Source organism: Hemicordylus capensis, chromosome 6, assembly GCF_027244095.1.
Source record: "Hemicordylus capensis ecotype Gifberg chromosome 6, rHemCap1.1.pri, whole genome shotgun sequence".
Classification (NCBI taxonomy): Eukaryota; Metazoa; Chordata; class Lepidosauria; order Squamata; family Cordylidae; genus Hemicordylus; species Hemicordylus capensis.
Window position 1 is genome coordinate 131,872,799 of NC_069662.1, and position 16,369 is coordinate 131,889,167.

At 43.2% G+C, this 16,369-nt stretch overlaps 1 protein-coding gene across 6 annotated transcripts in view; it reads left to right on the forward strand.

Moving 5' to 3' along the window:
* Positions 1–16,369, forward strand: part of CALCR (calcitonin receptor) — a 360,448-nt gene that overhangs the window by 233,223 nt on the left and 110,856 nt on the right. For 5 of the 6 annotated variants that reach the window (XR_008310066.1, XM_053263181.1, XM_053263180.1 and 2 more), the window contains 2 exons: positions 5,827–5,980; positions 9,310–9,420. Coding sequence is in view for 5 of the 6 variants with exons in the window: in XM_053263181.1 (XP_053119156.1) it covers positions 5,827–5,980; positions 9,310–9,420 (265 nt within the window). In the remaining variant the exon portion in view is untranslated. Of the gene's footprint in view, positions 1–168; positions 280–5,826; positions 5,981–9,309; positions 9,421–16,369 lie in introns of all 6 variants that reach the window. The other variant, XM_053263183.1, reaches the window with a different exon arrangement.

A 16,369-nucleotide genomic window follows, 5' to 3' on the forward strand; every position in this document is an offset into this window, starting at 1 on the left:
AGCGCTAAATCATGGTTTAGTGTTACATCTGAACTGGGCTATCTTAGTGCTGCTGGGCATCAGAACAAAGAAGGGTTTTGTGGCACAAGCTGTGTGCCATTTAACCTTCTTGTAAGAGATTTACAATTGATTTGGTATTAGATTTTTTTGTTTTGTTATATTTTTAAGGAGACTGGAGGGAAAATACATCTAATCTATGACGTCACGAAATCACGAAAATGATGTTCAATAGTATACTTGTATTGTTGATGAAGGCGTCTTCTCAGCTGCTTGTTCATTGTATGTAGCATTTTCTGAGACATTTGCTCATTCTGTTCTCATCATTTCAAGTGTTGGTGACATCCTTGTATTAGTTGGCTGCTCTTTACTTGTGCATTATTTGAGAGTGTCTGTTAAGTCAAAATTCTTTTTATTCAGACTATATTAACATCTTTTAGGTATAAAGAGGTTGCCAGGATTCAAAGAAAGCTGTTCTTTCATTCCATAGTAATGCACCTTTTATAACAATCAATTAATGCGTGATGGCTTGGTGGTCGTATGTATGACGTCATTTACTTGTACTTTTAGGAGTGACATCATATGTACGGCTGCTAAACTGCCACATGGGACATCAGTTAATCAGTTCTCTTCAGAAGAATTAATATTGACCCCTTTCATCACATAACAGACTTCCTGATTATGAAGCTGTGAATGATTCATTTTATTTAATAAAAAATAAGTTTCTATGCATAAGATATTCCACTTTCCTATACATGGCAACATCATTTATCCTTTATTTTAAAACAGCACCCTGAGTGTTCATTGTTTTCAAAGAGCAATAATATTCTGTGAAAGCTGAAATCATGGTTGATATTATAAACAGCGGCCGAAATCCAAAGAACTGCACAAGTAGTACCACGTGCCCCAGGTAGCCATGGGCTTCTGTGTGTCAAAGAGCAGCCCCTCCTTGCCACTCAAGGAACCTGCTTTGGTAGGGAGGGACTTCCAAAAACAATTTGTGGTATAACATGGCTGTTCAAAGAAAATGTCAAAAATCCTATTGGGCATTTCACACTCAATGCACCTCAAGTTGGATCCTGACCTACAGTGCAAGACTGTGCACATCCTAACCTTTAAAAAAATATACATACATTTTAAAAACCATTCCAATAAAAATGTCCATGTTAGTTGCAACAAAAATACAGTGTTGTGATACTTTCTAGTTCTTCATAGATAAATTATATACGACCAATTCACAGAAACTCTTTGCAGCGTCTTTCGGGTCATAACTTGGGGTTCAGGGGCGAGATAAATTGCAATAGTTTTTTTTGGAGGAACCATGAATCTAAAGTGGCTGACATGATGAGGAAAATTACTCAAAGTTGTCCCATTGAATTTTAAAGGATGTTAGGCATTGCCTAACATGTCTTTTTAATTTCAATGGGACTGTTTTGTGTAGTTTTCCTCATTGTGTCAGCCAGTGAGTTTTTTGGCTGGGCGTTCTTGTCTCCCCCCCCCCTTTTACTGAAAATACTATGTTCTTCCAGGTGGCAGCAGCAGCATTTCAAAAGCTGCTGCTCTTCAGGGTGGCTAGCTCCTGCCATCCGCTTTTTTCCCTCCTGGAATGCACCAAGAATTAGACTACATCATGATGTAGCATAATTCCCAGTGCATTCCAAAAGAAAGAAAGAGTGAGACTGCAGAGAGGTAGGTCTAAATTTAATCCAAATGTGGACAGGAAAATGGAGGAGGGGAGTGTGGAACCGCAGGTCCATTGGACCTGCGGTTCTGCACTATGTCCGAAGGCAGCCTCTGTGTGTTTTTCATCACAGACTGTGAATTAACAATAATGGGGAGGAGAAAAGCATTAAGGATGCCATGTCCCTTCTCCTTCTAATGCTATACTGTCTTGATACTCAAAATCTATTCCAAATTTTACTTATTTATTTATTTATTTATTTGTTCAGTTTCTATACCGCCCTTCCAAATATGGCTCAGGGCAGCTTACAAAGAGAAAATACATAAATAAGATGGATCCCTGTCCCCAAAGGGCTCACAATCTAAAAAACGAATCTATCCGTTTCATCTAATGGATGAAACCTGGGGCACTTATGCCCTCCTGCATAGGTTTCACTCAGCTGATGAAGAAATGCTGATAAACTGGCTATAAGGCTGGAACTACAAGAGCTAATAAATGTGATTTATATTTCATCCTCCAAGAAATTATCCTGGTGATCTAATGGTATTAAACTGAATGCAGTCAATAGTAGGATGATGACCAATGATGTGTTTCAGGGGAAGGAGGCTGGTATTTATTACTGGAAATGCTCATGTTGCCTCTTTGTACAACTGCAAGCATCTGCTTAAGCCATCAAATGTTTCTGTAAAACTGTGAGGAGAGGTGAATGGTTTATGAAAGTGTTAGACAACCATCTTTTTAAGATCCTCATGGGAATGCTAAGCCCATAGTTGAACCATAGTTTAGACTAACATAGCAAAAGGGAAATATTTTAATATGGCAACAGCTTCACCAGCTCATGTTCTCAAGGTAAAATGGAATACTAAGAATGAGTGTCCAAAATGTACAAATAAACATTGCAATTGCCTGATATATTAAAGGCTGCTTTTAATGCACATTTCCCACTAGAGCCTTGAGCTGCTGCCACTGATGGAGCACATCAGTTCTGACAAGCAGCTTAAACGAAAACATATTTTATTCAGTAGAGAAGTAAGCTGGCTGATACAAACAAGTCCGCAGCAAATGGTTGTGACCACAGAGTTAAGATGTGCTCAGATGAGCATGCAGAGCCCTTGTGTGTGCAAAGTGACTGTCCTGGTATGAAAAAGCTAAAAATAACCTCATGCTCAAGAGCATGAAGTGCCTGGATGGATCCAGTAAAACTGGTTTACTTTGTTTTAAAATACTGTGCCTGCTCATTTCAATGTGCCTGTAGAGGCATACACACATGGATCTGAATGGGGCAGGATGCTTGGTAGATTGAAGTGAGAGGGTATACATATAAAGCTATACATATTCATGATGCTTGGTGTCCTTGCTTACTCCTGTCAGAGGAGCCATAGTTGAAAAGGCAATGTGCACCTGCTTTGCATGCAGGATGTCCCAAGTTCAGTCTCTGAACACTGGTTGGAACCCTGGACAGTTGCTGCCAGTCGGTGTAGCCAATACTGCACTAGATCAACTAAATGGTATAAGGCAACTTCATATGTTCAAGAGCAATGCTAAAGACAGACCTTGAGCCAGTGCTTTAAAATAGCAATTTATTCCGTGAAGATTGCTCATTGTTTTTCAACCAGTGTTCTTCCTTGCGGCAAAAGGTCTTTGTGTGTCTTATTCTAGGTCTCCAGTTAAAACAACTCACTCAAAATTACACTCAAGTATAACCTTGCTTTTTCTCTTCTGCTTTTTGGTGCTTTCTCTCCTAACAGTAGTCGAGCTTCAGGATTCCAACAGTGGTAACTGGTGGACGCTGGGGCAGGTGGGGTGTAGTGGAAGGGCATTAGTGAGTGAGTGAGTGAGTACGTACATTTCTGTACCACCACATACAAAAGTCTCTGGGGCTATTCTCACGATCAGCAAAAATCGGGCTGGCCTCTGCTAGCCCGATTTTTGCTGATTTTGAGAACCACTGGGCTTGGCTGTGAGCCCGGTGGTTCTAGAGCGGGTAACCCACTCAAGTACCCCTCCCCTTAGCCCGGGTTAGCGGAGCGAGTGCTCTGCAAACCTGGGCTATCTGATCGTGAGTACCACGTGAGTAGACCCCCGGAGGGGAGGCAAAAAGCCATCTCCCAGCTCCGGGGGTCTCCCCAGTATGCTCTGCACGCTCGTGCAGGGCATACTGGGGCTTCCGGGGGCCACGCGGCCCCCCAAGCTCCCCAGCCCCCGCTGACTCCGTCATGGATCCGACAATCGTGCAGGCGGCCGATACAGCTGCCCAGGGCTCCTGCAGCGATCGTCGGGGGGAGAGCTCTCCCCACAGTATCGGCAAAAGTGGGTCTCACTAATCGTGAGACCCGCCTCTCTGGGTGGTTCACAATCTAAAAACAACCATTAAAACATCAATGCAATTAAAGCAATTTAAAATACAAATAAAAACTCTAAAACCTGAAGCTTACAAACTATAAACTAAAAGCCTGGCCAAACAGGTATGTTTTCAGGTCCTTCTTAAAAGTGCTCAGAGAAGGGGAAACTAATTTCATTAGGAAGCGCATTCCAGAGTCCTGGAGCAACTGGCCTGGTGTATCTTTAATGATTGGTAAAAGCTCCTGCCACTGCTGCCCAACATCCCACCATGTGCACTGCTCCTGCCACTCACCTGGTGGATGTGCATGTGCGGCAGCCATTTGAGGGGCCAGCATGGCAAACACTTGCTGTGTGGACTATGCATGCACATTGGCCAACTGAACAGCTGGGGCTGGGCATGTGGTGGGCATGTGGCAGAATGCCAGGTGGTGGTGTGGAGAGCTTTTACCAGTCATTAAAGGTATACTCTTCTACAGTGTACATCAGCCGGTACTGGGTTCTAGTAAAACACAGTGGATCCTGCAGATCTGAAGTATTCCTAGCCCTGCCATAAGCAACCACACTTTAAAGCCCAGTGCATTTTGTACAGCTGCATTACATGAGTAGAAGCAAAACTCGGTTATCACAATCGGCTGCTATGTCGCAAAATCTCATAGTAGTAATCCCTTCAGGGTGTAGTGCACTTGTGTTTGTTGGAACATGAACCTCAGTTCTGGCTCTGTGTGTCCCTAGAATATGGAAATGAGAAGAGGAGACCCTCACATGCCTCATAGGTGTATTTATTTTGGTCTGCCATGTTTCGGACAAGTCCTTTTTTAAGGGCACCTTCTGAGCTTGATCAACAATGTTTGTTTGTTTGTTTGTTTGTTTGTTTGTTTGTTTGTTTGTTTGTTTGTTTGTTTGTTTGTTTGTTTGTCATATTTCTATACTGCCCAGAACTTGCGTCTGGGCGGTTTGTTGTAGAAGGAAGGCTGTTCCTGCCTGCAAAGCATAGTTTTATCCTTTGGGAAAGGACTTTTCAAAAACATGTCAGGCCAAAATAAATTTACTTTGTCATGACATGTTTTGGAAAAGTCCTTTCCCGAAGGCTAAAACCATGCTTTGCAGGCAGGAGCAGCTTTCCTTCCACAACATTGTTGATCATTGTTGACTGAGGCATCTCAGGATCTCCTCTTCTTGTTTCTTTGGTGGTGCCTCCACCCTTCTTTCCCCCTTAGAATATGGAGCCTGGTAATTTAGATAACTCAGTCATTGCCAAGGGGATACCTAAAGGTGGCAATAAAGCATACAGTCTGCAATTTGATGAGTACTTTTTTAACAGACTTGCCAGCTCACAGTGGGGTGTTTCCTTTTCCTTCTGAGCGGCAGTTGTGCTCATGGTATGGGGTTGTGATGACAGTGTGCAGTCCACTGGGCATGACTATGGCTCAACTTCCGTCCATTACACAGAGGATTGCACAGCCTTCCTGCACAAATCTCACTACAAACAATATGATATCACAGTGCCTCATGGATTGCTTCCTTAAGGAGATTCAAAAGGGGCTCTCGTAGGTAATCAGAACAAGCAGCCCTTTGCAAAGTTTTACTTAATGCTGTATTTTGCCTGCTCGATAGAAACCTGTTGGTAAAGGGAAGTGCTTTACATTTTTACTAGAAATACATAAAATCTCCATGGTAACACTGAGCATATGTGCAGATGAAAAGGCCTTTGAAGTAAGAATGATGGGCATCCCTGACTCTCGTGTTCTTGATTATTTTCTCCTGCTTTTACTCACATGCATTAACAGATTTTCCTCTTTGCACAGAGAATGGCTCCAAGTCTCTCTTCTACTGTAAGTTATACTGACCCCACATTAGAGCCTATAGCAACTGAATATTCAGCCAGACGCCAGAAGATAGTAGATTCACAGTTCAAATGCTATGAGAGGATGAACAGAGACCCTCCTTACAAGAAACCAGGTAAAAGAAGAAAACCACTTTTAAATTACTTTAATGTGTTTCTAAAATGCTATAGGCTAGACAAAATAGCCTTTATGGCTAACCATGGTTACAAGAACAAATGGATTAGCTGCTATCTGGTGATACTTTTCAGGCTGGAAGTCACAAAGAAGTTCTTAACCTCTGGAAGAATAAAGTTTTGCAATAGTTTCCCTGCAACAATTGCGTGAATTGAAAGAGACTTGTTAGTTTTAAGACTAAATTGGATACGTTCGAGGAGGCAGACATTCTTCAAAAAGAGGTTGTGGGTGTGTCTGCTAATAAGTTGCCTGGACTGTGAGAGAGAATCAGTAAAAGAACTTCAAGAACATAGATGGCACAGAATTCCCACACCTTACAAACATTGCCACCTCGACAGGTGGCCGACAAATATAGCCCCATTAGTCAGAAATGAGGTGGTAGTGCCCTGAGGTAGCAGAGTGAACTACTACTTCAGACTGCCAGTAGTGAATGTCTTTTTCCGCATTCTCTCCTACATAAAATACTTCCTACAAGTAGAAAGGTGTTGCAGTAGGGAAAGAGCTGGTCTAGAACCTTTTCCATTATGTGCTAGTTTTAATTTCAGGGAGTTGCTCACATGGTGAAACCTCTTGGAACACAGTAAGTGTGTACAGCAGGGTTTAGTCTGAACAACTAGACAGGGCTTAGGTGTTATCTCCCAGGCCCTGGCATGCTCTACTTCCTTCAGCAGTAGCACCAATTGTGCATGGTGACTTTTAGAAAAGATGCTACAGAATGGGATGGAGTCCAGAGTGCACTCCTAAGTTTGATGAATTCCCAAGGCTCCATCACACCTAGGACTGAGTTCTGGCCACCGCTCTGCAGCACCTTCTCCAACATTCATGATGGGCCTCCATCTGCTCAGGAGGGAAATAGATCTTTAAATCCCAGTACCTAAAATGGCACTCCTGTATACCACAAGGGAAGTCTCTCTCATTCTTTGGAAGTCTCATTATTGTACTCTGTTGGACATGCAATCTGACCTAACAGGGTTTATAACAGAGAACAAATTCTGTGTAACTGCAACGGACCATTTAGCTTAGCACACCCTTATCAAATGTAAAATACCACAACCAAGACTGCCCAGCTGAGACCTGAACTGAAAAGGCATCCCTGGAGAAAAACTTTTTTTTTAATTATATTTTTATTAATTTTAACAATATCTTAACAATCACAACAAATTGAACAAATATGGACTTCCCGCTCACACCTCCTCGTGAATCACCAACTATAGAATTAACCCTTGCTATAATAATAATTCAAAACATAGATCTAAACCTTACAAACACGATTCACTGGAGAAAACCTTTTTTTAAAAATGGGAGTGATTATTTTAAGGCAACAAAGAACTGGGGATCGCAAACACGCAAATTTGAAATACAGCCCAGAAATAACACTACACAGAAATAAAATTGGTTTACTCTTTCCAATAAAATAGTAATTATGAGGGAGAAGTATTTATTTCCCCTGTGGAGGGGGAGGACTTTGTATGGTATGCTGAAGAACACAAATGTTTTTCATTTCACAAAATGACAAATGTTTTCAAAATTAAAAACAAAACTTCCTATGTAGCCTACCCTGCTGTCTTCCAGAAAATGTGCTTTAGTTGTTCTTTGTGCTTCTCTTGTTAATCTTTTCCATTGATTCCATGAAGTGATTCTTCCAGCTTATACAGGAATGCATCCCAGGCCTGGGAGAAAACAAAGTTTTTTTTGTCCACAAAACAAAACCCTGCCGGGGAAGGAAGGGTGTAATGGGAGTGCTGTTATGAATTATCAGTAACCTAAGCAAAGTTTTTAGCACATCTGTGTTTCTAAGAGAGGAACACATACACACACACACACATCACATCACATCACATAATATATTAAGAAAAAATGCATTTGAAAAAGGAAGGCTCAACACAGCCACGGGGCAGGGGGTGGGGATGATATTGTAATGTTTGGAAATGGAACAGAAAGCTTCAGTCTTCTGACTTAAAAATGTCCAGCATTAAGTTTCAGTAGCCTTTAAACAGCTGTTAATCTGATTGCTGAGCATCTTTAAGCAATACTTGTCATCCATTTTGTGCTGGATAAGAGCTTTGAAAGCTCACTTTAATCCTGGCTGTCAAAACCAATGGGTCAATGACAATACCACTAGCAGAGCCAGACCACGGGTGGCCCGTGTCTAGCCGCCACCCCTGCTCTGATCTCAGACACCATCCAGCTCCCGAAAGGGGTCGCATGGCCCCATTCGGGAGTTAGATCGGGGCCAGTGCTGTGTACGCAGCACGGCGAGAAGAGCCGCTTCTGGCCATGCTGCAAATGCAGCACCAGCAATTTAACTCCTGAATGGGGCTGTGCGGTCTCGCTCGGGAGTTAAACCAGCACCTCCCACATCTGACGTCAGATGCGGGGTATGTGTCAGGGCCGCGGCCCGGGTTCTTTGAACCCGGTCGCCCATTAGTGGCTACACCCCTGGACAATACAGTTGATAGCAACGGTCTTGAGAGGAAGCTTTCAAACTCACTAAGAAATGGTTATCATGTTACCTTTGCAGTGTAGGAACCAGGGGCATAGCTAGGGGAGAGGGGGCCCGCGTTTGCTCCTCTCCCCAGTGGTCCTTCAGAGTGAAGGAGTTAATGAAGAAAATAGGGAGGGGGGGCTGGGCAGGCCCTCAGGAGCTGGGGGCCTAAGTTCTTTGAACACATCCACTCAATTGTAGCTACACCCCTGGTGGGAACTATACAGTGGGCCTGTTCCCAGGTTCACTTTGAAAGTGAGTGCGTATGCAGTCATTCAAACAAAGAGATGTATGTGTGTGTAGACATCTGTACGCATGTACAACAGAGTCTTTGAAAAGGGCTCTAATGTATCATTTCAAAATAGTGGTAGTCACATTTCTACTACAGTACATCCTGATTTAAAAATAATAGTAATACTGACACGATGTGCCTCCATGATGGTCCATCCTGGGGCTGTTGCAGAGGCACCCCCAGTGCTGTTTGGAAGCAGCAATCGCAGGAACTGCATTTCTGGAGGTTCCCCCATTTGCAATAATGGGGGGAATCTCTCGAAACATAGCTTCTGCTATCTCTGCTTCAAAACAGCCTCAGGAGGGCCTTTGAAGTCTGCATCAGCTCCGGGGTAGACTTTTATGGAGGTGGTAGACTGTGCACCATGTCAGGCTGTAAAATCTTACAAACATTACAGAAGGGAGGGAGGAAAGCAGAGGGATAATCAGAACAGGAGAAGGCGATTAGGAGGCTTTTTCTGAACAATAACAGTTTATTCTTTCTGCATTTCCAGGGCTGTTTTGTAACCGGACATGGGATGGATGGCTTTGTTGGGATGACACACCTGCAGGGAAACTGGCTGACCAAAATTGCCCCGATTATTTTCCAGACTTTGATCCAACTGGTAGAGTATTTCTTTTTATCTTCAACAAACGTGTTTAAGGTTTGGAAATAAAGCCACCACTCTTATCATGGATTTAAAAATAAAAGTGGCTTTATACATTTAATTAAGCAAAATGTATTTATTTATAGATTTTTCAGCTGCAGAGGCACACTTTGCCATGGACCTTGGGGGTCTGGTCTGTGGCCTCCTGCCTCTGCGGGGAAGGCCTCCAAATGTCCGAGGGGGCCTCCACAGAGCCCCGCCACTGCCTCGTGCCCACCACCCTGCTGTACAAGCTAATTTTTTTTAAAAAACATTTTTCAACTGCTGCTGCATAGCGGGGGTAGTAGCATGCGCAGAGAGCCTCTAAATGCGCCAAAAATGGCCCGACCTGTCATTTGGGCAGCAGGCAGGCTGGGTAGCAGGCAGGCTCTTGCTACCGCCTCTGCCTCCCCTGCCTCGGTCACCCTTTGAGTGCCCGCACCCCACTGGCCACCCCTGTCTTTGCTACTATCCCTGTCACGCAGTGGTGGCTTTAAAAAAGTTTGAAAAAAAATTTAATTTGCCCCTGACCCCGCCCCAAGCCCTCAAGCCAGGGGGGGACTTTAAATCCCTTCAGGTCTGGGCTCCAAAATTACCTAGGCACACCCCAGTTCAGGTGCCTCTTCAAAGGACCCATGCAAATGTTTCTCATTGTAGCATCTTGTCCTTTCACTTATCCATGTACAGTATTTCCCAAAGTCAGCTTAATGAAAGTGGCCTTGTTTGTTTTTAATGTCTGCCTGCTTTTATAATCATTCTGTTTTTAGGTGAAGTGAATGGAATAGCAGCTGCTCAGGCTGGTTCGTCTTTGTGAAATGAGTATTGTTATTTCCAGGGTCTTGTTCCTATATTTTATGGTCTAAGACAGCTTTACAAAGTTCCTGGAAGAACAGAAGCTAAAATAACATTTTATTAAACCGCAGAGGCCTGGTGCCTATTAGTGCTTCTTGAATTATTCATAAAAATACATATCACCAAATAGACTGACAGATTGCAAGTTTCAAAAGGGTTATCAAAACGTTTGTGTGCGTCTTTCTCTTTCTCTCACTGTGTATGTAGGAAAGAAATCAGTGTGTGGCTGTGCGTGCACACGGAGAGAGTGGTCAGTCTGATCTGCCGTAGTGTAATTTGGGATAGGAGGACTTCAGGCTTGCAGGGTCTGCTTTGTTTTTTACTATAACCCTGAAGTCCGCCAACCAGAGCCAAGTGCAAGACAGTAGCTCAGAAGAGCAGAGAGAATCATCTATGAACCCCATCAGGCATTAACATAGGAAGCTGCTGCTTTATACCAAGTCAGACCATTGGTCCATCTATTGTCTACACAGACTGGCAGCAGCATCTCCAAGGTTTCAGGCAGGAGGCCTTTGCAGCCCTACCTGAAGATGAACATCCTATAGGACATTGTAGAACTGGAAAGGGTGCAGAAGAGGGCAACCGAGATGATCAGGGGCCTGGAGTGCCGTCCTTAGGAGGCAAGGCTACAGCATCTGGGGTTTTTTCGTTTGGAAAAGAGGTGACTACAAGGGGACATTATTGAGGTGTATAAAATTATGCGTGGAGTAGAGAGAGTGGACACAGAGAAATTTTTCTCCCTCTCTCACAACATTAGAACCAGGAGTCATCCCATGAAGGCTGTGAATTTTAGGACTGACAAGAGGAAATACTTTTTCACACAGTGCATAATTAATTGATGGAATTCTCTGCCACAGGATGTGAGGATGGCCATTAGCTTGGATGGCTTTGAAAGAGGCTTGGGCAAATTCATGGAGGACGGGTCTATGAATGGCTACTGGTCTGGGGACTATATGCCACCTCCAGCCTCAGAGGCAAGATGCCTGTGAATACCGGTTGCAGGGGAGCAACAATAAGAGAGAGGGCATGCCCTCACCTCTTGCCTGGGGGCTTCCCAGAGGCTTATGGTGGGCCACTTTATGAAACAGGATGCTGGGCTGGATGGGCCTTTGGCCAGCAGGGCTTTACTTATGTTCTTATGCTGCCAGGGACTGAACCTGGGAGCTTTTGAATGCTAAGCAGATAGCCTAAAAGTGAGGTATAACCCCATTTTCATCCAATTCTGGCTACTCCATCCCTGCTGGACACTAGTGATGTGCACGGACTGGTCAGGAGGCCATTCTACAGGCCTCCGGACCGGTCCGGACATGGGCAGTTTGGGCGGACTGGGCTGGGGGTTCCTTTAAGGGCAGGGGGAGGGTGTACTTACCCATCCCACCGCTTTCCCCCCTCCGGCATGCCTTTTTTAGTTAGCAGTTGGGGCGGCAGGATACCTCCCTGCCGCCCCTTCCCCTGCTCAGCTGCAAAAGGCTTCAGGAAGCCTTTTGCGCGTGCGCACGTTGTTCGCGTGCATCATGTCTCTGTGACGTGTGCACGCACAGCCACACACGCGCGTGCACACTCAAAAGGCTTCCTGAAGCCTTTTGCAGCTGAGTGGGGGAGAGGCGGCAGGGAGGTATCCTGCTGCCCGAATTGTTAACTAAAAATAGCGCGCCGGAGGGGGGTGAAGCGGCAGGAGGGGTAAGTGCATCCTCCCCCCACAGCTCCGCGGTTCCGTGCACATAACTACTGGACACCTCTCTAGCTGGTGCAGGATTTCTGATCAAGCCCATGCTCTTTTTAGCTGAATAACTCAGTGACTGATTTGAGATCCTCTCAGCAGTATTTAGATATACAGGTTCTGTTTTCACCAACCCTGAGCAGGCATGGGAGAACTCAGCTGACTCAGCACTTGCTTCAGCTCAGGGGTTCTCTCATGCCTGTTCAGGGTTGGCAGAAACAGAATCTGCATATCTAAATACAAATCTGCATCTGTGTTAGTACAAATCAGGAATTCAAACACAAATATACTCCTTTTTTACACAAGAAAAGCATAGAGGCTGAGAGATAGATAATCAGCACAAAGCCTGCTGAGTCAGAGGGCTGTTTTTTGAACTTGCAATTCCATTGGCCAGGGATTCCCAACCTTTTTAAACAAGGGTACCCCTTCTATCATGAACCTGCAGAGAGAGAGCGCTTTTATATGATTGTCTCCTCTGCTGCTTCTTTGTATTTTGTACGGTTATTTTATGCATGTATTTTTAAATCTTTTTAGTTAGATCTCTGTTTTTATTTTTTTAGCTTAATATTTTAATTGTGTAATTTTTATAGTCTTGTTTTAATTTTTCTATGTGAACTGCCTTGGGATTGTTTTAATGAACGGTGGTATACAAATTTAACAATAAATAAATAAAATTGCTGTCATAATTGAGTCCATCCACCTTGCTGCTGGTCATCCTTTTCCCAGCATTATGGACTTCTCAAGGGAGCTGGCTCTTTGCATAATGTGTCCAACGTATGATAGTTTGAGCCTGGTCATTTGTGCCTTGAGTGAAAATTCTAGATTGATTTGTTCTAGGATCCATTTGTTTGTTTTCCTGGCTGTCCATGGTATCCTCAAAAGTCTTCACCAGCACCAAAGTTCAAAAGTGTCAATACTTTTTCTGCCCTGCTTCTTCAAAGTCTAGCTTGTGTATCCATAGAGTATCCCGGGGGGAAATATTGTTAGCATCTAAATATCCTTTCTAACGCCTTCATTGCAGCCCAGCAAGTGCTAATCTGTGGCGTATTTCTTGACTGCTGGATCCGTTACTGTTGATGGTCGATCCTAAAAGGCAGAAGCTATCCACTACTTCAATGTCCTCATTATCAATTCTGAGGCTGGTTGCTGTACCCGTTGTCATTAGTTTCGTCTTCTTTACATTTAGTCGTAGTCCCATTTTTTCACTGTGCTTCTTGACTTTCATTACTAGAGCTTGCAGATAATCCGCATTCTCAGCTATCAGAGTGGTGTCATCAGCATAGCACAGGTAATTGATGTTTCTTCTTCCAGCTTTAAAACCACACTCATCTTCTTCCAGTCCAACTACCCTCAGTATATGTTCAGCATATAAGTTGAATAAATAAGGAGAAAGTATACAGCCTTACTCTTTTGCCGATCTGAAACCAGTCTGTTTCACCATGTTCTTTCTGAACTATGGCTTCCTGTCCTGTGTATAGGTTTCTCATGTTCTGAGATGCTCATTTTCCTAAGGATATTCCACAACTTGAATGGTCGACGCATTCGAAGGCTTTTCTATAGTCAATGAAGCACATATTGAGTACTTTTTGGTATTCTTTGGCTTTCTCAATTATCCAGTGTGCAACAGCAATAATGTCTCCTTTCTTTGGTACTGGTATGTACTGTATACTGATCTCTTCCAGTCTGTTGGCCACTGTGTTGTTCTCCAAATTTGCTGGCATAGTTTGGTTAGAACCTTGACTGATTCTTCTTCTGTTGCCTCCTATATTTCTATCAATTTCTGTAGCCTTCCAACTTGGTAATGACTGGAGTGCTGATCTAACTTCATCTTTCCGTACTAGAGGCTCTTACAAGTAGGGCATATCTTCTAGAGCAGGGATTCTCAACCTTGGGTCCCCAGATGTTATTGGACTTCAGCTCCCATAATTCCCAACCAAAGGCCACTGGGGCTGTGGATTATGGGAGATGAAGTCCAATAACATCTGGGGACCCAACATTGAGAATCCCTGTTCTAGAGTATCTTGGATGCTGACATCCCTGCTGTACAGATTTTCAGTATACCATCTCTGATCTTCTCTGAATCAGTTACTATCTGACGTTTGGCATCCTTTAATATGCCGATTAGAGGTTGGAACCTCCTTCTGAGTTCAGAGATCTTTTGGAAAACTTTCCTTGTTTTTCCGTGTCTATTTCCATCCTCATGGTCTTTACAGATGTCATTGTAGTACTTCTCCTTGTCAGTGAGTACTCTCATTGAAATTAATAGGACGAGTTTACGTGTCCTATTAATTTCATTGGGAATACTCAGTGATAATTTTCTCAAGTCTGTCTAGATAGATAGATAAACTTTATTACAGTATTTTACCAGTACAGAAACATGAAGAAAAGAACACTTTGTCACCCATGTAACAATATAGCAACAATATAGTTTTATGAATACACAACATAGCAAATTATTCCACTACATTAGGCATTAGGCGTCATTGTATATTCATTGCTATTAAACAGAACTTAGCCATGCTGTAAGTATCATTTGCTTGATGGTCTGACAAGAGAAATGAGATATATACTCCATCTTCTCTGCCTGGTATATCCTTAATCAGGGGTAAAATTAATGACTCACGCGAGTCCCTATAAAAAGTGCAATATAATAAAACATGACTCACATCCTCTATGGCATATGCATCACATGGGCAGTAACATTCAGAATAAAAAATCCTACCATATCTACCATACAAGTCCACAAAGACATCAACGTGAACCAGTGCAAATGCTCTATAGGGTACTTAAGGGTAATTAGAAGTTGGCTATAATCAGGTGCAAATCTCCATATTTTTAGTCATTTGGGGGCCCTACTCATCTCCTGTTGCCATTCCATATCTAATATTCATTGTTTTACAGCCTTTTTTTTTTTTTTTGCTTGTTCATGGCCCATAGATTGCAGCGCTTCAGGAGAAAAGCCATAAAGCGCATGGTTTTTAAAAATAGCTGGCTTCCACCATAATTGGAAGCTGTCTTCATGTATCAGTGGCGCCAGCTCAATCGGAGAGAATACCACCTTCAACCAGTAGTCAAAAATGATAATCCACACCTGGTTCTCCAGACTTATGACTCCCAATTCTAATCTTAGCACTGTATTAGAGATGCATCTAGGGACTTGCATAATTGATCTTAAAAACATGGATTGTACCATCTCTACGAGAGCCTGAAGCCTGTCTGTCAGGCTGAGGAGAGGGGGTATGCTGAGCTTCAGTACATAGCTAGTCAATCAGAAGGCAAATCTTCACCTCCCTTCCTCCCCTTCTACAATTGGCACATCGCTGAGGATGCGTCAGCCTCGAGTGGCAATCCTCAGATGCGGAACAGATAGTGTGGCTTCAGGAGGGCTCTGAGTACACCCTAGGAGCCATTCAAGTACCCCCATAGATACTAGCTCCCTCTTTTGGGAACCCTGTTATAGGCTATTATTAACTGAGAGCCAGTTTTATTGGCAATTGTTAAACAACAATCTACTGCAAGTCACCCAGAGTAATCTAAGGGGCAGGGGGCCCCAATCCATCCCAGAAAGGACCAAAGGCCTCCAGGCCTTTTTGAGTCCCAGTGATGACCTTATTGAGTCTGGTCCAGAACTTTTTCCTACTAGTCTTTTTAAAGCTCAATTTTGGACATTTAGTGGCCATCAAATCTGGTTTGGAAGACCAGAAAAGTCAGAGTTCACCAGCAATGCTCCAACATTATGTTCTTTGGCATTTTATTATCACAACGTACCTACTCCATTTTTGCTTCGCCATAACATTTATGTTTTATATATATATTTTAAAAAATCAGTGTCAGGATTTTTCTTCACTTCAGTTTAATATTTCTTCATAACTTTACATTTCTTAAGGTTTTGTTGCATGGAGTCAAAGGTTTCTCCACCTCCTATTTAAAGCATTTTTAGATTACTTCTAATATCACCATAGTATCACGTTTGATTCCCTTTCCCACCCCTTTCGCTGCTTCCCTTGATAATCTCCATTTGACACTATTCCCTCACCTCGCTGACCTGCTCATTAACTTTTTTTTTCCCCAACTGGAGAGGATTCTCTGTAGGTCAATTTATCTGGTTCCACATCACCGTTCCTAGGCAAGTCAGCGTGTAGCTAGAAATGGTCTTCACAGGTGACTGATCTTCACTGGGAGATTTAATCAAAAGTGTGTGAATCAGGGAATCTTATGGTGACTGCAAACCAGCACCTGCTAATGGAAGTGGCTGCCACTTGACCGTGGCTTTAAGAGCTTTCACTGTACTGCAGAAACGTGTTAGGTATTGATGTGCCAGTATTTGTCTTCAACCCTGATTTGTTCCTGTTAAAA